Source organism: Polypterus senegalus, chromosome 13 (assembly GCF_016835505.1).
Source record: "Polypterus senegalus isolate Bchr_013 chromosome 13, ASM1683550v1, whole genome shotgun sequence".
Lineage (NCBI taxonomy): Eukaryota > Metazoa > Chordata > Cladistia > Polypteriformes > Polypteridae > Polypterus > Polypterus senegalus.
The window spans coordinates 121,707,983-121,732,954 of NC_053166.1; the positions used below are offsets into that span (position 1 = coordinate 121,707,983).

At 37.5% G+C, this 24,972-nt stretch overlaps 1 protein-coding gene across 1 annotated transcript in view; it reads right to left on the reverse strand.

The window, feature by feature from the left end:
• Positions 1 to 24,972, reverse strand: part of flt4 (fms related receptor tyrosine kinase 4) — a 181,058-nt gene that overhangs the window by 67,137 nt on the left and 88,949 nt on the right. Inside the window, exons 4-8 of the mRNA XM_039774928.1 lie at positions 12,735 to 12,859; positions 10,240 to 10,405; positions 7,429 to 7,565; positions 4,943 to 5,114; positions 4,667 to 4,781 (exon numbers count right to left, since the gene is read on the reverse strand). Of these exons, the coding sequence (XP_039630862.1) occupies positions 4,667 to 4,781; positions 4,943 to 5,114; positions 7,429 to 7,565; positions 10,240 to 10,405; positions 12,735 to 12,859 (715 nt within the window). The remainder of the gene's footprint in view (positions 1 to 4,666; positions 4,782 to 4,942; positions 5,115 to 7,428; positions 7,566 to 10,239; positions 10,406 to 12,734; positions 12,860 to 24,972) is intronic.

The window sequence follows — 24,972 nt, forward strand, 5'->3', positions numbered from 1 at the left end:
GGTAGAAGGCTGAACTTTGGCAGGCTCATTCCTTACAGCTTACTTACAAAAGTTAAGCAGGTTTCATTTCGAAATTCTATGCGTAATGGTCATAACGGTCAACAACGTCCGCCATGTTGCACTTTCTTATTCATGGCCCTATCTTCACGAAATTTGGTAGGCGGCTTCCCTGCGCTAACCGAAACCAATGTACGTACTTATTTCTGTGGTATGACGCCTCTGTCAGCCGCCATACTGAACTTTCCAACATCACTAATTCTCCAACTTCTCGTGTAGGTAGAAGGCTGAAATTTGGTACTTATTTCGGTGTAATGATGCCACTGTCGGCCGCCATATTGAACTTTTCAACGGTCTTTGTTACTTATGGGCCCATCTTCAAGAAATTTGGTACGCGGGTTCCCAACGCTAACTGAATCCTACTTACGTACATATATACGTCCATAGCCTGCAGCTCGGTCACCGTGTGAGGCGGCGTTGGGTCCCCCATCCCAACGCCTCCCATGTTGTTGGCTGCCTGCCTATATAAGGCTGTCCGTCGCTCCAGTCTCTATATTCCCTTCCTTGCTTCGCCACGGGATTCATGTCTCCCTGCTGATAACTACAGCCTTTTTATTTAATCCACGGCTTCTCCGCTGTTTTATTGTTCATTTATTACGATTATAGTTATTGTGTAGGTATTTTAGACTTACTTAACATTGTTCAGGTACCCATTTCTTTTATCATTCCAACTGTACCCGCATTAACATGTCTATCGAGGTGATCACCATCAATTAAAGAACTGTCATTTACCGAGTGGTTTCCATTCCCAGAGATGGCACCTAACTTTTCCATTCTCTTTGTTACATATTGCACGGCCATATCAGGCTCACTCTTGATATCCGGAGGAACATTGTGTCTTATGTATTGAATGACTGGGACAGGTTCAAGGTGTGGACTGATGATGGTGCAGGAGATAATTATACTACACAGGAGCACTAGAAGAGTGAAATGCTTAAGCCCTTCACCTATGCATCTGCATGTGAGTTGATGGCTGCCGCTGAATTGTTCGGTTGTTGCTTTCAAGTGTACCGAAATGGCCAAGTATTTTACACCTTTCAACAACCACCAATGCCTCTTAAACATCTTAGATTCACAGGTGACGATTTCAGTAGTGGACACTTTGATGTTTATGAATGTTTAAACTCTCAAAAGCTAGATGTGAAGTTATCGATGAAACCGGTTGTATGCTTACAACGCTTGACAGATGCCGAATGTCACTTCAACACAAGTCCTGCAAATACTGTCGTAATTGGAACAAACCATTAAACTCAAACCGATTATGACAGCAGCAATCCAAGCTGTGAGATTTGAAACAAGATTACTTTTCAAATGGCCAACTGTACGTTGCAAGCTCAAGAGTAAGCTCAGCACACAGCTTGGTCATATTACAACCGGAGGGCCGAACTGACAATGTGGTTTACAAGGAGATCCTTAACAAATAATTATTGGTATATTTTCCCTCAGTTTAAAAAGGTTTAATTTTCTTCTTAATAAATATTTTAAGGCACTACTTTGCCGCTGCGAAGCACGGTTATTTTGCTAGTTATATATATTGATGAACAGTTCCAGTCTGGTTTTCGTTCCCTCCATAGTACAGAAATGGCACTTATCAAAATTACTAATGACCTCCTTATGGCAACTGATTCTGGTTTAATTACTCTTCTCATCCTTCTTGATATGAGTGCAGCCTTTAACACTATTTATTACACTATTCTTCTCAATAGATTATCTTCGATTGGCATTATCCACACTCCACTAGGTTGGTTCAGATCCTACCTCTCAGGCCACACTCATTTTGTTCAGCTTAAAACTTTCACATCCCAACCCACCACTGTTACTTCAGGTGTGCCCCAGGGCTCTGTCCTGGGGCCTCTTCTTTTCATTATTTACCTCCTTCCCCTTGGAAATATCTTTCATAAATATAACATTAGCTTTCACTGTTATGCTGATGACACCCAGCTCTATCTCACTAGCAAACCTACTGTTTTCTTTCCACTCTCCTTGCTTATTGATTGCATAGCAGAAATCAAATCCTGGTTTTGTTCAAATTTCCTTAATTTAAATAGTGACAAACCTGAGGTTCTCCTCATTGGTACAAAATCAACATTATCCAAAACTGATCATTTTTCCTTTGTTATTGATAATTCCTCTGTCTCCCCTTCCCCACAAGTTAAGAGTCTGGGTGTCATCCTTGACAGTACTTTATCCTTTCAGTCCCACATTAATAAAATCTCCCGGTCTGCATATTTCTATTTGCGTAACATTAATCGTTTTCACCCCTCCCTCACTCCCCACACCTCTGCTAGCCTTGTTCATAGCCTTGTCACTTTTCGTCTGGATTATTGTAATTCCCTTTTCTTTAGTCTTTCTAAAAAATCTCTTTATAAGCTTCAACTGGTCCAGAATTCATCTGCCCGCATCATTACTAGAACCCCCTCTATTCACCATATCACTCCCATTTTGCAGCAGCTTCACTGGCTTCCAATTAAGTTACGCATTCAATTCAAAATTCTTCTGTTAACTTTAAAGGCTATCCACAACCTTGCCCTTCCATATCTGTTTGACATTCTCCATGTTGCCATTCCCTCCTGTACCCTTAGATCCTCTTCCTCCATGTACTTGACTGTCCCCTTCGTTCGTCTTGCATTCAGTTGCTCTGCTCTCCAGCTCTGGAACGCACTTGCATCTGAGCTTAGAAATACTGAATCATTTTCATTTTTCAAATCTAAACTTAAAACTCATTTGTTTAAAACTGCTTTTTCTCTTTGATTACAATTGCTCTGTCTGATTTTAATTTTTGTATTTTAGTTTTGTTGGTAATGTGTGTTTTATCTATTGTTCGGTGTCCTTGAGTGTTTAGAAAGGCACCTACATATAAATAAAATGTATTATTATTATTATTATTATCTTCCTACATTGTAAAGTCTCCAGTAGATAGCAGAGATTCCTGTGTTTGATTGACATGGGCATGGTGACAAAGTACATGTGCAATGCCACTCATTTTTCAGGAAAGGATTAGTTACAAAAAATGCAATGGTCGCTTCCACCAGAGTGACTCTCCCCACTAGTATTTAGATCTGAAGATGTATGTGCCCAAAAAATGATGTCTGACTGCATTCTCTGTACTATTGCTTGCACACTGAAGTGTCAGCATGGCACTGCCAGATCTAAAAACTAGCATGGACAGTCGCTCATGTGTCTAGAGCTGCAGGTGGAAGCTGCCGTCACACTTTTTGTAAACTGAAGTTTTCCTGAATAAAGAGTGGCATTGCACAATTACTTCGTCAGCTTGCCTATGTCGATCAAACACAGGAAGCTCTGCTGTCTACTTGTGACTTTACGCTGTAAGAAGATAAATAAATAAATATAAGTAAACAATATTTGATGTGGCATTTATATAAGTAACATAAATGTTTACATAATCACAAACTGAACTTTGTACAATACCTTGGTGAGCTCTGTAAGCCCTGCTTTTTCGTTGAAAGACATGCGTGTGGCAAATTCACTGGCAGGATGACAGCCAAGCTGTTTCTGCATCCAAATGGTGCCATCTTTCATCTTTACACCTGGTGCAGCTGTTTTGTTCTTATGTGTGAGTGGACACTACTTGCTGGGAGGGCTTGTGCTTATTTCTCCAATGTAGAACCATCACCCTCATCTGAGTTCACTTCTGTTATAGCATGTCTTTATTTGTAAACAGCAGAGTCAGATTGTGTGGTGCGTGAACGTGACAGACGATAAAAGTCAATAAAAATTAAATAAAAGAAACACTAACTTTTTCAAGTACCACAATTTTACACCGGCTGTTACAGACTCAAATCAAATATATGCTTTTATTCTATAATAGTAACAATAAGAGCAGCTCACTACTCAAACTATAAATACAAGGAAGCACCCACAATCGAACTCACAACCTCTTGATTATGAGTCAGCAGTTCTTACCACTGCACCACCCAAGCAGGGGTGTCAGTTTTATACCCAAACCTGATTTATTTTTTTCAGTTATATTCTTGAATAAAAGCGCTTTAAAAGTAAAAAAAGTAAAAGTGTTTTTTTGATATTTGGACTTCAGTCTTCACACACTATACACTTCATGTCAAATCTTTGTCATTAGTACTATAACATTTCCTGTCATCCTACATTTACCCAGATCATTGCAGACATGGAAGACACATGAAATGCATGTGTTCCAAATAACAATATATTATTTACCTTATACGACTTCAGGCACCTCACACACAGACAAACAGACTTGAGCTGGGAGAACTTTTTTTCTGAGTTGAGCTGCGGCGATGGGGGGGATGGCATAGCAGGGTGCTTGCTGCTTGTGCTGATCGACAAATTTGCAAAACAAAAGACGCTAATGGAGAGGTGCGAAGGAATTTAAGGTGGCCCAGGATTACTAGTTTTTTGTAGGTTTCAGGGATTCTAGTGCTAGTTACATAATTAAATATTGTTTTCCACATTGATAGATTTAAAAACAGATTTGTATATTTGTAGAAAATAATGCATGCTTTAGCGTGTTTCCCTTGTTTCCTCAGTACTAGCCAGTTAGTCTAATAAAATGTGAACACTGCAGTTACAGTATATATTATATATCATATTAACTCAAATACTGTTCACTTACCATTGTGCTTCGGGCAAAGGGTATGCATCCATTTTCACGGGCATTTCAAAGTTTTGTCCTGCTGTAGCTTCAATCGCTAGTCCAGAAATGGCATGAATCTCAATAAATGGCTTTTCTGTGAAAACGAATACAAGCAACAGTTAAGGGCATCATATACATTACACATAATGCCAAATGACAAAATGTGAAATGATAACTGATACTTGTCATTTTGGGTTACTACATACAAAATCTAAACTTCCATTCCAGTAATCTAAGTAATAATTTGGTATTTACCATGCACAGTGACATTTGCAAAGCTGTTAACTGGAGTATCTCCATTATTGCCTGTACAAGTGTAAACTCCACTGTCTGTCACGTTTACACTAGAAATGAGAAATGTGCTGAAGACCTCTGTCCACTTCTCCAGGAGATTTCTCTCTGAACGGATAGATACTGTCCGGTTAGTCTTGAGAAAAAAAGAGAAGTTTAATTTTAAGCGAGAATGCAGAACAAAAATCTGACTAACACATATTCAAAACCACTTAATCCGATTCAGACCAGCAGCAGGGAATGGGGCTGTGCCAGCAACACTGGCCACAAGGTGGTAAATAGCCCTGCATTGGGTGTCTTTAAGACCATTGCAGAGATATCTGCAGTGCTCAATTTTAATCATTTAACCTCAAAATTCAAGTGTAACTGCTTGCACAAAATAAAATATATCTCAAAAATCAAGGCAAAGATCTGGAAATGATACAAAGACATAAAAGTAACTAAACTGTACAGAAATAAGTTGATATAAAGAACAAAAAATTTCCTATACAAAGAAAGATTTGAAATAAATGATAAAGCAAATGATGATAAAGGATGTGACATAACATAACATTCTTTAATCTGTTAATCCAATTCAGTATTGCAGAGTTCCCAGGGCAGGAGATGACACAGGACAGTGCCAGTCTGTTGAAGGGCCAACTCACATGTACAACTACACTCACACTCACCTTGACAAAAACAGTACAGAGCCTGCCATCAACAGAGTGCTAATGTCCAAGTGAGAAAGGATGAAAGGAGTCTGTGTACTAAACAGAGAGATAAAGGGAAATGTCACGTTTGTGTGCATTTTCTGTCAGAAAATGCCTTGCTGTGTATGTGCAACCAGCACAGTTTAGTTTAAGAGTCATGATAGCTGTACTTCTGATGTCATCATATGTCAAAACGGATGACAGTATTGACTTATTTATGTCTGTTGAGAACAAATTTGATTTCTGTTTCACATACTGTATAATCAGCATCTGCAAAATTTTATTTGAAAAAAAAAAAACAAAGATGTGGGAGTGATCAAAAACAGAAAATAGTAATTTGCATTGTTAATGCAGCACTGATGCCATCTCTGGAAAAAAGAAGTGCAATTAAGTAAATTTCTACTTTTCATTTTCAAATTATTCTAAAAATAAAATATATTTAGCATGTTATCACTGGCAGATTTTTCCTGAAACTTTTTCTTCATCTTACTAACCTGAAACTTGTTATGAACGCACTGGATCCACATTTGCCAACTGCCTTGCCTCCAGTGCCCAGTTTTGCCAGGCAAGACAATGGCCACAAAAAAAAAAAATAACAAAAATAACAATAACATTAAAACTAAAAACAGAACTAAAATGTAACGCGTTCTTGAATTTTGCTTGATATACAATAGGATAGCTTTGTCTTTTATCAGTTGCTTTGAAAACGTTACTCATGGTATTTGAATAATAATTCTTTAAAAAAAAGAAGGAACAAATTCTACTTGTGTTAAGTTGCTACTTTTTGCATTTATTCATTCTTCCAAGTGTTTTATAAATCTGTTTAATCCTAGTTTCAGTACTTCCTGGCAGATCTGGGCACAAGATGGAACCCAGCCCTGGATGGCAACCACAGAAAGTAGCCATTTAACCCAATAGTCATATATCTGGGATGTGACAGGAAAGCTGGAATATGTAGAGAAAAATCTCCATAGACACAAAGGGAAAAGATCTCTGTTCCACATAGACAGTGGTAAGGCCTGGGTTCAAACCCAGTCTCAAGAAGCTGTCAGGCAGTAAAGCCAGTGTCCCAGAGTGTTGCCAACTTTGTATTTAATGTAAATATCAATAAAGAAATGTCATATCTAGTAGCTCAATCTACATGTTTAATCTAAGATCTTGTATGCTGCACTGCCTTTCTTTTTTGTCTTATTTAAAGAATATAACATGTTAAAAAAACACAATCCAATTTAAATCAAAACAAATAAGATGATATAGTCAAAACTGAGCACTCAATCCTCACCTGATCTATTTGACAAGAAAACCCAATCTAAGATAGTTCTTTATGTAGAATAAAAAAAGAAAAGAAAAAAGAAAAGGTTCCATTACTTTTAAAAGTGACAAAACTAACCCAGACTTTAGTATAAAAGCTATTAAAATGGATAAGTAGAGAACACACTACCTCAGTCAACTGTCATTTTGATGATAGTATTTCTTTTAACACATATCATAAGAAAGAAGCAGAAAATGGGCCTGAAAATATGATTTTGAAGAAGGCCAAGGGACAGAAGAAAATTTTAAATAGGTGAAATAAAACTGCATGACTGTGAGGGGTCCTTGCAAACTGTACTGTCTGCACACTTGTGTGGGGCTTCAAGACCTGCTAAAAAGCCACACACAGAGACTCTCTCTCTCTTCACTTTTTTGTATCAGTCTTATTGTTTTCCTGCTGTTTGAAAATGTTAATGAAAATGGATTGCATACAATATCCTTCAAACTTACCTGCTGTCCTGGATATGTCCATGAAAACTCCATTCCAGTGTTGAACTCTACTACTGCTGTGCAGTTCAGGAAAAGCTGCTCTCCCACCACTAATTCGACTTCACTGGGAAATACGTTGAATTTAAACACTTCAGTTCCTGCAGGAAAGAGGCAGCATTGCAGTGGTGAGCACCTTCTCCAGATAAAGCCATCTTTGAGCATTCATTCAAACGGATTCAACAATGTGAAGCTCCTCAAAATGTAACCACAAGTGAAATAAGATAAAACTCTGCTGTAGCTGTCATTGTCGCATGTACGGTGAAATTCTTATCTGCATGTTCAGTCAACATGCAACATGTCAACACTCTCCAGTACTGTGGCAATCAACGAAGTATTAAAACAAATTACTTCATTGTCATTAACAGAATTTACAAATCAGTTCACCTGATGTATGACTAACTCCAGTTTTCTTGCCCCCATTACTTGAAACCCTGTGGAAAAAAAACTGGCTCTATTTACACCTGGTACTTATAGAAAATGATTTGGATAAGAAAGAAGCTTGACAATGATATTAAATGAGTTCAAATGGCAGATAATGTAGAATCAGTTAAATCATTCCAGAGAGACTTGGACCATATGATGGGCACAGGCCGATTTGTGGAAGATGACATTTAATTTAATTGAAAAGAAAGAACGTATTACACATCTAAAAATGTTAGATTTGAATACACAGTGGGAGGTGTGATATGTGAAGTAAATTAAAGGTTATCTAGGGGTCCAACATATATTTGTATCTATATATAAAATGTATGGCAACAACATGTTGCTTTTTATTTTGGAAGGCATTTTAGTCTTTGTTACAGTACTTAACTTCTTCACAATTAAATTTGATTGTTTCAGGCTTATAGTTACAATGAAATGTTCAATTCAGGTATTTGCAATTTTAGGGTTTCCAGCTATTATAAGTTCCTAATAGTGAAATTCATGGCTGGTTTTTTTTTTTCATTTCTGGCAGGCACAAAGAAGAGCTCTACCCAATCTATTATCGTAAGCCATTAATCAGGCAACAGTTTAATGCCCAGCATTTCATTCAATTAATCCAAGCCCAGAACGTTGTACACATTTACAAATCCATTCATTTTTGAACCTGTTTAAGCCAGTCTCGATTCATAAGAGCCAACATGCTACCACAACTGCAAAGGTTGCAAAGATGAAATCAACTTTGGAAACAACATTTACTCTCAAACACACACACACATGAAAACACACACTCATGTGGGTCAACTTAAACCCTTGTAGCTTAGAAATGCACATTACAGCACTGGGCCCAAGATAGGAAACAACCCTGGATTGGATGCCAGTCTATTACGGAGCCCACTCACACACACATGCATCCAAACCAGGCCATTTTACAACCACCAATAAAACCTAACCATCACATTTTTTGGGAATATGAAAAAAAAAAAACACAGGAGTACCCATAGAAAAAACCATGCAGACATAAAGAGGACATGCAAACTCCAACCTGAGCGGCTGGATTTATGAGGAAAGAGCAGTACACACTGAGATACACATAGTATAATTCTTTTGGTCTTCATTATGCTTATAAAACATCAGCAGATAGGTTAGAAGGATTTGCAGGTTTTGTAATTAAATATGTAATATCAAGCAAAATATGTCTCACTTAATCCACTTTTGATCTTTCCCCAGTAAAGATATTTTAGTAGGCCGTAATAAACAGGTGAATAACCACTTTACTGTTTCTTTGTAATTGTTACTAACACCAGAAGAAGCCTTTGTACTTAAGAGTAAATGAGTAATTCATGCATTTTTGCAGTACCCAAACTAAAGTGTTACCGAGTACATCTCTTAAATGGTCTTGATTGACTTATGCTTGAACATTTCTGTGTGCACCTGGTAACTCCTGTATGGAATCTTTTCCCAGGTTTCTGTCCCCATAAGGAAGCCATGTGACTGCAGCAAGTGCCACAGTGCCTTTGTGAATAAGAAGAACCGTTCATTCTTTTTGTATTGCACTAAATTTGGACAATCAGCTTTTATGACTCCTAAATCTGTTGTAAGGCTTTCACTAATATAAACCATAGAATTAGAAATAATTTCACTAGAGATCACTAGATCATACAGCTAAAAAAAAGCTTATTCATATTTTAAGGAAAAGTTGTCTGTGCATGGGGCGGCACGGTGGCGCAGTGGGTAGAACTGCTGCCTTGCAGTTAGGAGACCCGGGTTTGCTTCCTAGGTCCTCCCAGTGTGGAGTTTGCATGTTCTCCCCGTGTCTGTGTGGGTTTCCTCCAGATGCTCCGGTGTCCTTCCACAGTCCAAAGACATGCAGGTTAGGTGCATTGGCGATCCTAAATTGTGCTTGGTGTGTGTGTGCCCTGCTGTGGGCTGGCACCCTGCCCGGGGTTTGTTTTCTGCCTTGCACCCTGTGTTGGCTGGGATTGGCTCCAGCAGACCCCTGTGACCCTGTAGTTAGGATATAGCGGGTTGGATAATGGATGGATGTCTATGCATGTGAAATACGCATAAGGTATTATTAACATGCATATTAATTGTTCATGTCCGAATCAGATGATATTTTTCAGTAATGTGTTTTTAGCTACATTTTTTCAGATGCTTTTACACAGATATAGTGACCAATATGTATCTCTTGTGTGTGTGTGTGTTTTTTTTTTTTTTTTGATAAACATGTTTTAAGAAATACTATGGGCAATATAAAGAGTAATTTATGGAAATGAAAAATTGCTGAAAGATTGTGATTTTTTTTGTTGTATGAGTAACTTAAAGAAGGCTGTATAAGCACATACTTACCTAATAAGTGGGGGAAAAAGAATGAAGAATGATATGTGATGTTATTGATGACTGTCTGACACATCACTGGCAAAAAATTTAATTGGTCCTTCATCACCGAGAATCCTTTCCTGTTGTCCCAGGTAAGCATTTTATCATCAATTTGGGAAAATTTTGCATTTTCAAACTGTTATGAAGGCAAGAGAAAAAAATAACAGACTTCACTTTCCCAAACAATTTATATCTTTTATAGATGAAAATCTGATGCATGACCATATATGTGATCTTCTTTCCATTTCATTCATCATATGTGGAAAACAATAATAATGATAAAATGATTCTAAAGAATACATAAAGAGGTAATTTCACAAAATGTTCATTTTCCTAATAGCCTTTTTTCTGTTACAGAGTTATAGAAACTCTATCCCTGCATAATGAGAACAAGACAAGAATCACGTCTGGGTGGGACATCAGTACACTGCAGGACAGGCTGAAAAGCACATAATTTAACTCTCACTCTTACTGGGCCATGCAGCCTATAGTTCACATCCAGGCATGTGGGCTAAAAATGAGGACACATAAAGATCCAACGTGAACATTGGGGAGAAATATGAATTTCTACAGAAAGGCTGTGAACATACTATAAATTGATAGCATGTGCCTAGACCTGTTAGCCAGAGGCACTGATCAGTCTACTCTTACTTTTAATACATTTTCACACACTTAGCAGCCACTTTATTAGACCTGTGTGCTAATTAATATACCAAGTGGTTAAACATATGGCTGCAGCCTAATATTTATATACAGCATACAGACATAATAGAGTGGTTTATTTGTCATTAAAACAAGCAGAGTACATAAGGCGTGGAATCTAAATGACTTTGATCATGGTATGAATGTTGGTGCTAGCCATAGTTATTTCAGCATCACATATCACATATGGTAACAAAAGCACAAGACCAAACCAGGTCTTGTTTTATCTGACAGAATCCACTCCTTCCAACTTGAAACAAGAAAATGAGACATGTGATCACCAAGTCTAATGAATGTCAACTTTTGCTTCAACATACACAGTACATGACAGGTACAGAATTTGATGTAAACTTCATTAATACAGTCTGCCTTTTGCCAACAGTGCAGACTGTGACACAAATGTAGAGCCTGCCTCCTCCTATGTAGAGTCTCGCTTGGTAGTCTGGCGTGCTCTTCATCTATTTTAGTAATTTCGCTTTTTATCTCTGCTACTTTCTTCGCATCAGATTTATTTCTGTGGGAAAGATATGGGATAATCTGTCCTCTTAAGAAGGCCTTAAGAGTTTCCCAGAGTATTCCTGCAGAGATCTCGGGGATGTATTTGTCTCTAGAAAGAATTTGATTTGTTTGGATATAAATTCAGTACAATTCTCGTCAGCTAATAGAAGCGGGTTGAGGCGCCATCTGCGGGGTGAGTGTATGGGGCTTAGTAATTTCAGCTCCAAGATCATAGGTGCATGGTCCGAAATAACAATAGCATCGTATTTACAAGATTTAATCTTAGGCAAGAAGTTATTGTCTATAAAGAAGTAATCAATCCTTGAGTAGCAATGATGTACTGGTGAGTAGAAAGAATATGTTCTTGAATTTGGGTTTAAAAACCCCTGTGGAGGAAGTCCTATCTAAAAGTGGATTTAAAACACAATTAAAGTCCCCAGCCATTATAACTTTATGAGTGTTCAGAACAGAGCACCTTTTTGATGAATCAAGTGGAATAGGAGGCTCACAGTATGGACGTGGTTTAAGAAAACTGCAACAACTAATAATAGATCGAATCCCTAAGGAATATTTTCAGCACATTGCTGAATGCATGGCTTTTCTGGAGGTAGAGTGGAGTCCTACTCATTACTAGGTAGATGTACCTAATAAAGCAGCCCCTGAGTACCTATGAAATATTTATTTGTGCTAACGTTTATAGTTATGCTTGTCAGTTTAACTTTTGCCATGAGAACTTATTCTCAAAAATTATATTCTGGTGATCTGATGTTTCTTTTAGTGCATTCATTCATTACAATGTAATGATGATAGTGTAATGCTGAAAGACTGTAATGCTGTTTCATTTTTATCATTGCAGTTATATAGTAAGTATAATCATAGAAAAAACAGAAATATCACATTTGTAGATTTTTTAGTACCATACATATATTTTCTAATGAACACCAGAACATGTCAATGTAACCAATGAATTGAGATGCCAGTCCAGTTTAGAAATATAAATCTCCCATATCTGTAGGATATGGGAAGATACCTAATTATTTGGGGGAAAACCCTACACAAAGGATATATGGCTCAGAAAATGGCCCTAAAGTTGTCAGGAAGTAGCACTAATCATTGAACCACCTTGCTATTCAACATAGAGTACAATATAAATTAATTATAGTGATGTACTGTATTTGACATAGTTCCCAAGATTCATTACATTTTTTTTAAATTACTAGCAGCTGCTTCTTTCCATTTCTTGTAAAAGGGTTGCTAATACTCACTTTAAAAAGACTAACGTCCAAATCTGGTATGGATACCATACAGGGAACCTCGACCACTAGGGATTTAGTGAGAAGGATGACTTCTGAAATACTGCCATGTTTCATAATGAAAGGTTTTTGTTCATCTAAAAAGAAATAACAAGAATGAATCTACATTAGTATTCTTAATTAACAAATGTGAAAATTTTACAAAAGTACAAATCTTATGACACTAGAACTATGCAGTACATCCATCCATCCATTTCATGATTACATTTAATCCACTGTCAACATTCCAATGAAAGCCTCCACAATTGGGGGTAAAAAAAATAAACAAATAATCAACAATTACACAGTTTGATTAATTTTTCAGTGCCCATTACTAGGTTTATTGTTCAAATACAAATTCATCAGAATGTAAGCTCTAAATATGTCATATTATTTTGTCCTGGTTTACCTTCAAAGTTACATTCTGTTCCCAGCTAACTAGAGCTGCAGCATGAATGTGGGGCAGGGTGGCGTTAATGATGCTTCATTTAGCCTAACTGTTGCCTATTATTTAGCCTAACAAAAGTAAGAAAAGAAAACAAAATTTTCTACTTGCAAATTTTTGGATTTACTGTCTAAACATTCAAACACAACAATGAAATGTAACAGATGATGAAATTTCAACTGAAAATTTTGCTGCAGTTGAAGCTAGCATCAGCACTTCTACAGTTGCAATCTACTCTTCCTGTTCATCCCATGATACACACAAAAACTCATTGCTGGTGCATTAATTTTCCTTTTGTTGATCGCCTGTGTTTAGAATTCAGAACACTGAATCTTCGAGTAAGAGCTTAATGTTTGGGGTATAGGCTGGTCACTAGTTTAGAAATTTGTCTTATTAGACTTTTATTCTCTGGTCCTTTTATTAAAAAAAGGTTTGTCTCCTTTTTAGTGTAATAAAGCTACAGCACAAAATGGCAAAAAGGGTGGCTAGACTTCCAAATACCACCAACCCTATCAGGATTTCACTGAATCTGACACCTAAATAGGTCTTGCCCCAGGCAGGCTAGCCCCAAACCCAAAAGGCAGGCTTCAAGGTATGTACAGGCACAAAATTATTAAATAAACAAAAGGAGAACAGAAAATGGCAAAACAAAGAAAAACAAACAAACATGACGTAAAAAGAGTTTGCCTAAAAAGACAACTCAAGGCGTTTGGTGTCACATATTTCTGAAGCTGCACCGCTGACATAATGGAAGCTGTGTATAAATACTGCATCATTTTAACACAGAGTTGTCCCTCAGTGGATAAAACCAAACCTTCCTTGCTTTCCTAGTAGCTTGTTTTTGAAAATAATAAGTAGGGAAGTCAGTTTTGTTTTCCAAATTTGGCTACGTTTTTCAACTTCCCTTTTTGGTTTCTCTTATTCAGCCTGCTACTTGGCTTCTTTTATCTTCATGATTGCAACTCCTGCTTGTCTGACTACATGTATTATAATAAGTTCTTTTCTTTTTCCTGCCTTCTCTATGGTTGTTGGATGCATATTTTACATGGATTCTGGGATATTAATAATACTAATAATAATAATCTAAGCACTCAAGGACACCGAACAAATAACAAATAAAAAAGCACATTATAAACAAAACTTAAAACATTAGAAAATGCAGAAAATATAAACGTTAAAACCAAACAAAGCCACTGTAATCATAAAGAAAAAGCCATTTTAAACAGATTGGTTTTAAGTTTACATTTGAAAGTTGAAAATTATTCAGTATTTCTAAGCTCAGGAGCTTGGGAGCAGAGCATGCATGGTGGTTAGACGAGTGAGAGAAACGGTCAGGTGGATGGAGGAGGAGGATCTAAGGTTACGGGAGGAAATGACAACATGAAGAAGGTCAGACAAATATGGAGGGGTGAGATTATGAATTACCTTAAATGTTAACAGCAGAATTTTAAAATCAATTTGAAATTTATTCGGGAGCCAATGAAGCTGCTGTAAGACTGGAAGTAATATGGTGAATAGATGGGGTTCGAGTACTGATGTGAGCTGCAGAATTCTGGACCAGCTGAAGCTTATGGAGAGATTTATTAGAGAGACCAATGAAGAGCGAATTGCAATAGTCCAGACAAGATGTAACAAGACTGTGAACAAGAATGGCAGTGGTATGGGGAGTGAGGGAGGGGCGGATGCAATTAACATTACGTAGGTGGAAGTAAGCAGATCGGGTGATGTTATCAATGTGAGATTGGAAAGATAAAGTGCTTTCAAGGATGACACTCAGACTCTTGACTTGAGGTGAAAGGGAAGCAAAGGAGTTATCAATAATAAGTGAAAGATTTGGATAATGATGATTTTGTATTGGAAATTACATTGAACCCTGAGCAATATAAATGTCACGTTGGTTTTGTAAAATTCACACTAATTAAAAAGTTGAAGCATCTCATCATGACACCATCTTGTTTGTTCATTAGCCACCACCTTTTGTCAGTTATTACCATCGTGATCTATCCCAACAGCCTCTGGGGGTGTACAACACATGATGTCATATGGAGTGTTGGCATAAAGGTTAGTGCAAAGGTTTCTAGAGCAACAGACAGTTGTGTCCCCTATTTGATTTCATGTAGAATTTTTCTCAGACTAACTTACTGTTCTTTTCAAATAAAATGTTTTTTGTGGTTTTATATTTTGAGTTTTGGGCTAGCATTCTAATTTTTTTATATCCTATGGCTTTACTTTATTTTTGACATTCACTTCTGCCTGTTCTAGACCATGCCTTTTCCTAATCCCATTCTGAAATTTTCAGTGTTTCATTTTGAGTCAGTACAACATGTTTGGCCTCCTGGACGTTCTCCTCTCACAACAGTTTATGTGTACTTGTATACACACAGCAGGATGGTTAAAAGTGATAATGTTTTCATCTGGCAATGGACTGTAGTCCCATTCAGGGTTGATTCCTGGGCCCATTCTAACCAAGATCTGTTTAAATTGATTTTAACATTCTAGGAATGGATTAATGATTTCTAACTTTTGATGCAATGTTGCATCCTTTTATGAACGAAGCTTCATACTTTTTTCTGGTCTTGTAGTATCCAGTATTTATATTCCCAATGCCCAGTGCAAACAGTCCTTTTTTCTTGTCAACAGCAGTGGAATTCTTCTCGGTAAATCTTCTGATATAATAAAACTTTGCAGGAAGAACAAAAACACCTAATGTAACACATTTCATCTATGTTTCTAAGGAATAATTAGAAATCTGTGATTGTCTAAAAAGTGAGATAAAACTGTTTCATATTTTCTCAATTATGAACAAGCCCTTGAGGGTCCCAAACTATTCTGCCATGAATGAACAGCTGTTCCACCGTGATCTATTGAGAATAGTCCACAGTTTTCTAGTGGAGGGCCACAACCTCAGATTTGGAAGTACCAACCTTTCTACTTAACTGTGACATTTTCTGCTGCTGAATGCAAAGTCATAGTGAAATGAAGCAAGGAGGACAGAATAATTTGCAAACAGAAAAGACCCAACCCTCGGGTCTTCTAATTTTCCAAGTCTTGACTCCTAACTGATAGCATCTCTTTTAATTTAATGCACTAATGCATTAAAGCACAAGAAGCTCAAAATTGTAATGTCTTATATATAATTGAACTGTGACTTTACCTTCATTCGTGCAATGGCTCTAATTATTTTGTTGTGTCTTGAAAGCTGAATATTTGTCACTTCACCATTGATCAGTTATTACAACATTTTTTAAATAGAAAATGTTTTCTTATCATTTGTGACAAGAGCTTAAAGTCTACTCTGTTGAATGGCATGGGGAGAAGTGCACATCCACAGAGTACAATAAATCCATGAATATAATTAAGTCAGGAATAATAGAGGGCTGCTTGTGAAAAGACACCGACACTGCAATCACTTTGTTATCAACTAGCCAAGTCTATTAAGTGTTAGCATGTGCAAAGCATCTTGTCGGAGAACCAGCTGTAATGCTCTTCTCTCTTTGAATGTGTTTTCAGCTGTTTCTCATCTCATCCTCAAGCTCATGTCTCAGAAAATGCTTTAGACACTTTGTCTAACAAAATGAATTCAGAAACACACCGGTGTCTTAGTTTACTGACCCCATGTATAACAGGCACAAGACAGATCAATGAAGCCAGTCTGCTGCCTGAACTTGATGTGAACCTTTGGAGAAAATCTTTGTGAGCTGAATCATCCGTTCAATCTATAATGTCATGGACAGTAGGGGTAAAGGACACAAATTATCCACTCAGACTGGTCAAAGTATCTGCCAAAACATATTAACTGTGTGATGGACCTTTAGGAGAAATGGTTGCTTTCCTCATTGTTCCTCAGTGTTGTCTACAACCAAGAGGAGGCATATCCATGTGCTTACCAAACTGCTTTAACTTTGGGGGTATAGAAAAATTCCTGTTTGCTAATTTCAGCTTTCTTAATTATGTTGAATTTTTTATTGTATAATTCTCTTCTCAGAAGTTAATGCTTTGAGTATACGTATTGATTTACAAGTATGTCTCATTTTCTGCCCACTTTCTCTGGTCAAGATCATTGTGGTAGCAGACTGAGTTGATCAGACTAGGTCTCTGTAACACCAGCGATGGCCTTCAGATACACTTAGGAAGCATTTCCAGATGTCCATTGTTCACAAATAGTTCCTGGGGTTGCTGCCATGACAAGCATCTAACACTTTTTAGCCACAGTTCCTTGCTGCTATCGCTGTTTTGAACAGGGTTTTTTCAGACTCAGTGTCCCTTCCCACACTCTTCTGGAATGGAGTGCTTAATAAAATCCAAACAAAATCACCTTCCAGCTATTCCCAGAACACTGTAGCTTCAGATCCTTTGACCAAGTTCTCTACTATGTGGTGATCACTTGAAAGTGATCCAGAACACATGGACATAAATAAGATTAAACACTACACAACAACCAGTGACACTGGGCAAAAAGCATTCTACTGATGGATATACTTCTGTTTAAACACGGTGGCCTGACTAGCACAGATCATTTCTCTCAATCACGTCCCTGTGAGACTTCTCAGTTTCTAAAGCAGGACCACACAGTCAGTAGGCAGTATCATTGCAAGCATCAAGCCAAGTGTTTTTAAGAAGAACTGAAAATCGCAAATACTGTGAACTGTTGTTAGTTCAGTACTCGGAAATAACAATTCATGTTTTCCTCTCTGCCGTCTGAAGTCTCATTGAGCTGACCCTCTCTCTAACCACAATGCATTGCTCATAAATGAATCCAAATGGAAAATTTTTATCCTCCTGCTAAAGAAGTCACTACTACCCTGCCAGCTTCAATTGCCAATGTCTGGTTTGTCCAGATCTGTCCCACACAATCTTCTTTGCTTTTATGTCTGGTGGGCCCATAAGACAGATATAGGACAGTATCTTTAAAATGCATGCATCATATTCATACATATAGATGTGCATATAAAAATATAATCAGTGATGACTGTGAAAATTTAATTTTCCCAATGCTGGCATGTACAGTAAGTGTAATGTAGTAATGTAATATCAGATAAGGCCACATTGTCTTCTTGTTTTTGAGTATATGCCTGATCCTCAGTCATACGTTTGTCTTTCCCTTGCCTAATTTGCTTTTCAAGTCCTACTTGTTACTGATTATTGTTTTTGTTTTCCTTTTTGGTCCACTCTGGATGTATATTATTGTGCTGCTCCTGTATTGTCATAATTATCAAATTGCTGAAGTCCTGAATGTCACTTAGTGGCCAAAGATTTACCAGATATATTAGGCACAAGAGAATGCCTCAATAAGTAACCGTTTTCAACCACATTGTTTGCTTTTAAAGTGAATTGTGCAATTCTCTAAAAGAGGAAAGAGATTCCCATATATATTTCGATATCAGGATGGCCTTTTATTTGTTCCAGATATTGTTAATTTAGTGATATTTGTTTTTACACATTTGGTAAATTGCAGTTTGAAACATTTACCATGAACAAACTAATATCCCCATTTATGATTTATGAATCGTTTAGAAATTTTCCTTTATGTGTCTGAAACACATTTGTTCTTTTCTTTCCCCAACGAACCATAAACTAAGTCTTATGGGAAAGTAAAGGTTTAGACGTGCTGTAAACGTTTGAAGTGTTTTACTGGGGACACTAAATTAGAAAACCATGGTGTTCTTGCATTACTTTCTTGCTGACCTACTAATTGACCCTTGAGGTAGTCACATTTAAGAAAGTCAGTATTTGGCAGGGCCAAGATTAAGGCCTTACAGATGAAATGTATTACAATGTAATGTCTTCAACAAAACTAAAGATGCATTTATAAAATTACAGAATGATTTTTCATTGCACTACTACCATGTAACTTGTCCAATAAAGGAACACTGATGAGTAATCAATGCATACATTAGATCCAAGACATGAATCTCCTTACTCGTGAGATTTCTGTAAGGCCCCTCACTCAGCCTTAATTTAATATCCCTTAGACTTTCTGTTTGATTCAGCATTAATCCTAATTCACAGCATGAATTTGCACATCATGTGTCTGTTCATGATACCCAAAAGTTTTAGTATGAAAATTGCCTCTTAATACAGGTTAACAGTTTCCTGACATAAAGATGGGAGGAACCGACCCTGACACAACTAGACAGTAACATAAAACTGTTTCTGGTGAGCTCTGCAGCATAGATCATTAAGTTTCAATACTTTTACTTGAATCTGATATTTTTCTTTCCATTTCTACAAGTAGCGACTTTTGGATCTATCACTAAGTGTGGCCAGACCTGTAATACTATTCATAATGAAATGAGCAGCTGCGATTGGAAAAAAATGTAACATATACAATGAAAAGAAGAACCCACAAACAAGAGAACATTGAAGACAAAACCCTCAGAAAAAGGCTTTGAGTTTGGTAGTTAGGTGTGTAGCTGCTTTGGGGCTTACTAGTAGATAGCAGCAAAGTGGCAACTGATCAAAACAAAAATTAGAATCTCCATTTCAGGTGCAAAAAAGTCTTTGCTAGGCTACAACTGACTTTAAATTAGACACTTGTATTTGTGCTGCGCAGATGTTACCAGGGCAAGTTCACTATCAGACTTCCACTGGGCAGGGCAGAGCTGGGTCACACAGAAATTGAGAGGGAACAAGAGAGACAGAGATAGAGAGAGAGAGACAGTGAGAGTGAGAGTGAGAGAGAGAGAGAGAGAGAGAGAGAGGCCCTGTAGATGCTAATGTGGGAGTACAGGGGTCGGTAGGTAGGTGTGCTGCAAATGCAAAAATACAGAGATGCAAGCAGGACAGAAGCAGATGTATTTGCAATTCCTTCCTAGGATTCTAAGAGCAGGCAACACAACTGTGGGCAGGGACAACTGACATTGTTTTAAAAGAAGGAGAGTGAGAGTCTAGAAGTGACAACACTCCTGATTGCCAGGAAGCAAATGAACTAAGATATGAATGTGTGGAACCATCCTCTAGCAAGCCAGCATCAGGGGAGATGTCTTTTAGACATGGCCTTTTAAGGGAAACTAAAGGTTCAGAGGTGCAGGAACACCAGGAGGCACTACAAGAAGTTACAGCCTTTTGTTACTGACCTGACCTCTAGATGGGATTTACTACCACCTCATTGGTCAAATTAAGTTTGGAATTTTTTGGAGGGTTAGGCCAAGTAGAGAAGCCCAAGGCAGGAAAAACAGAAGCCAGAGTCTAGAGAGAATCATGGAGACAGTAGTTAAACTGAGCACTTATATGGAACCTGGAGGTGCACAAGTGAGTGAACCACTCAGTAGCAGCATGTTTATTATTTATGCTTAGATTGTACTTTCCCTTTCAAGTATCCCTCCTCATTTATTATTTTGTATAGCAAAGGCACCACTTTACGTTTTTGCCGTCTTGGTCTTATTATAGGTGTAGAAATACCCCCTCAGAACAAGAGGAAACTCAAAAATTCCCAGAATTGTTTAAAAAAAAATAATAAAACTTACAGCAACTCCCTTTTAGTCACTTTCAAAATACTCTACTTGAGACCGAATACATTTGTCCCAATGTTTCCCCCATTTCTGGAAACATTTCCTGTATTCGTTTGTTAACTGCATCTAGAGCCTCCTGCATGTTTTCTTGGATTTCTTCCATGGTAGCAAATCTTCTTCTCTCCAAGCTCATTGTTAATTTCCTGATACATTCCTGTAGACGTCTCAGCAGTTTAATGTAATGACATTGATTATCAGTCTGTCTACAGGGAACAAACTCTTTACGAACAGGTTTGTCAATGTTGAAAAACACAATCATCATTGTCTCTTCAAAATCTGCCATGGTGGCATGGAGAAATACAACCGCTCAAGTCCCAGACACGATTTGTAGAATTAATGCAAGAAATACACAATCAATTCAAGACTTTCCGGACTGATTACCCAGACTGTAGGCATATGACACCTAACTGCATAGTCAATAACTACACCCTACTCCAATGCTGTTAACTGGTTCTGGGAATTTATGGCTCCTACCTGTACAGTCTCTGAGATTCTTAAAAACAGGCCTACATGTAGCATATGCAGAATCATTGTGTCACTCCCTACTGCTATTGGGATCCTTCAATTATCTTGCGCACTTTAGGCACCTGACCAGTTTTACTCTAAATCTATTACCACTGACTTCTAGGTGAAACAAGTTCAAATTGCATGGGTTATCAGGTTTTGATAACTTCTGTCTTCCAAAGGGCGAAAATAAACGCTTCAAATGTTTTCTAAGTTATAAGATGAACACCTTTTGGTTGCGCTCTTGACCCCTTCCGTATTTGGGATTTGCATCACAATTACAGTATCAGTAAATAGTTTTTCTGAAATTTCATTTAACATTTACCTTTGAAGGGTTTTCACTATGACATTTGCAATATGAAACCTATTGATCTTTGTTTGCAGTGCTTTCCACTATCCATTCTTTTGGATATTTATCATTTCTTCTAATGGCACACACACACACACACATACACATACTGAAACACAGCTAGTATTAGGACATTAACCACTAATATTTTTTGTTGAATATTGTCTTAAAATAGAATAGTTTTATGGGTGCGTTGATCCCTATATAGGACATCACAGCCATTACCCGAAATTCTGTAATATACTAATCAATTCAGATTTGCTCAATGTTATGTTATTTTGAACTTGTTCCTGCATAACTCAGTATCATTCTATATCACATTTATTTGCTGAAAACTTAAAAAGGAAATACAAACAAAAAGGCCCAATTCTTGTCATTTACAAGGAACAATTTACTCTTCACAATTTTTGTTGTTTTTGAGGAACAGCTTATTCTCAACTTCCTATTAACACATGATGAAAATCCATGGCCGCTAGGCACAAACTGACTGAAATATCCAGCACACATGTTTTTAGGCCCCTGGGTCAAGGGTTCAGTTATAGGCTGACACCTCTAAAAGTGCTAAACAGCAAGCTGGTCTTTTACCACCTGATGATCAAACAGTCTGGGAGCTGGAGGGCAGAGCAAAGAACAGGAAAGAGCCGAGTCAAGTGCCACACATGCGGAGAGCATTCTCAAAAAAATGATTTCCGCAAGATCTTATTGCCTCTTAAAAGCACACAAAACATTCAGATGTAATCTGCCCATTGATTTGTTCATCTAATGAGCCCCAAATTCAAAACAAAACATTCCAAGCAGACAGGTGGCTCCCACCAAAGCTATATTAGTACATTAGGACATGAAGAAAAGGCTAGGCAGCTTAGCACAGTTCATCTATTTCAAATTACCTAAGCTGTCAGAAGTAATGTCAAATCAGGCTCAGAAGATCTCCAAAGTGTTAACATCAGCCACAGGGTAACATTTTTAATGACTCTACAGTTTATTTTGTAAAGATATATTTTAAAACTTTTTAAATTATTTTTAATTAGCTTCCATCTGTGGCCCCTTCTCCTATTTCTTTGCTTGTAAAACGCCTATAGTATGTTTGGGAAATGAACTCTTAAGTATGTGTGGTTCCCAAAACTGGTCATAGGACCTGTCATGCACGCGTACTACGGGAGCATGGAGAAGCATTAGCTCACAAAGTAAAATGGGCAACAAAATGGGAGTGAGACTAACCTTGCTTCAGTCCCAGCCCAAGAGAAAGAAAGTGAGTGACAATGTTTCTGATTTGCCCTTGGAAACCCTGCCCTTTCTAGTCACCAGGCTATAAAAGAAATCCCATGAAGTCAGGGTTCTGTGACTGTTAGAGGCAATACTGCCCGCAGGAGTATGCAAAACAATCGCTCATGATCACTGAATGTTGTGGTGTTGAGCTGCTTTTTTGTTTTGCCTTCACTATATGTAGTATTGTTGCTGTAACTGTAAATGTGAATCTCTATAGGAAGATTAGATTACATTAACTTTACAAATCCCATGGGGAAATTCAGATGCATACAACATAAAAAAACAAGGATACAATCTCACAGGGCAAATAATATGGCCTATCAATCAATCAATCAATCAAGAAATTAATAAATAAATAAATACTGTGTAGATATTTCAAAATTAACCTAATGAGTAAATTGGGAGGAAGCATTGAATTGCTTGACACTAAAGGGTAGAAAAGACCCCCAGAGGTGCTTCTTAGCCTGTTGTGGTGGAATGAGGCTGTGGCTAAAAGTGCAATGTTTCATGATGGGATCCAGTTTTGCACCATCATCTATTCCACAACAGCTTTCAGTGAGTCCAGGGTTTGCCCAGTGATGGAGCAGGCTTTCCTGATAAATTTGTTCAGGCATTGTGCATTTTTTGAGCTCAAGCTGCTTCCCCAGGAGACTGCAGCGAGGAAGAACAGAATTGCTACTATGGACTGATAGAACATTTCCAGCAGCTTGATGCACACATTAAAAGACCTGAGCCTCCTTAAGAAGTACAGTCTGCTCTGGCCCTTCTTATGCAGAGCCACCGTGTTGTCAGACCAGTCCAGTTTGTTGCTAATGAAAACCCCTGGCATTTGTAGCTCTGCATAACTTCTACGTCCTTCCCCTGAATAGTGATTGGTCTCAGAGGCTCCTTGGCACACCGGATGTCCAGCAGCAGCTCTTTTGTTGTTGATGTTGACCTGCAGGTTGTTGTTACTGCACCACAAGATGAAGTCTTTACCCTGTACTGTCTCTTTTCTCCTCACAGACCAAATAACAATATCACTTCCAGGTTACATACATGTATGCTCCCACATAACGATACCATCACTGTTCAGCCAACAGATGAAAATGTAGGCAGTGAAATGTAGGTAGTTTTATTATGAGTTCTGCTCATTGAAGTTTCAGTTCCTAACATTTTCCTGTTGCTATTCTAACTTTAAATTTGCACAGACATGGGAAAAAACTCAATAGCAAAGATTTGGGATGAAAACTTGTGATTGTTATTTTTCTTTCTGTATCCAGCAGACCCATTTCAGAAAAGAAACAACACAAGCATGAATTTAAGACTTTGAATTTAGATTTTTACTAGCCTTCAATAAACATACTGCTAAGTGTAATAGTCAGCTTTATACTCATAAATGAACATGAAATGAACACACTGCACTTTTGTTACTTCTGGTACGGCACATTACCAAACGTTCATACTATCATGTGGATGTGAAGTGCTTGATATGAAGGAAAAAGTCTTTGTAAATGGGCTGTCAGTCCCCCGCACTCATTCATGCTGGGCTAATGGAGAATTGCCATCTCAAATACACATCCTGGAGAGAAAGTACACAGCATACTCCACATAAGAATGTCTGGGCCATGATTCAAACCCACAACTTTGAAGTTATTCTGACGTGAAAATAGGTATACAAAAGAGGTAAAAATGATATCAGAGAGTTTAGCACATGCTTTACCAAACCAGCCACAGGTTATTCATGGTCATGTAATTCTATGAAAAACCCTGGCCTAGCTGATATGCTAATGCAGGTTAGGGTTAGGATCAGAATCTGCATATTAAATATCAAAATCTAATTGCCAAATATATAATATATTAAAAAACAGAAATATAAAGAATAACAAACAATAAAAGCAGACAACGACACTTTTCTTTGAAGTTTGCATGTGGTTGTACTTTTTGTAAACTTAATTTGATACAGGACCAGCTCTGGGAAAAGAAGAAACAATTGCTATTCTTTCTATTGAAGGCTTCAAAGAAAAAGCTATTTTTTCACGGGAAAATGTAAAAACTAAATAGATTTCATATGTACAATTATTTCCAAGTACATGAAACACAAAAAAACAATGAAATGAGTGTAACGAAAATATGGATAATTTATTAGTCTATGTC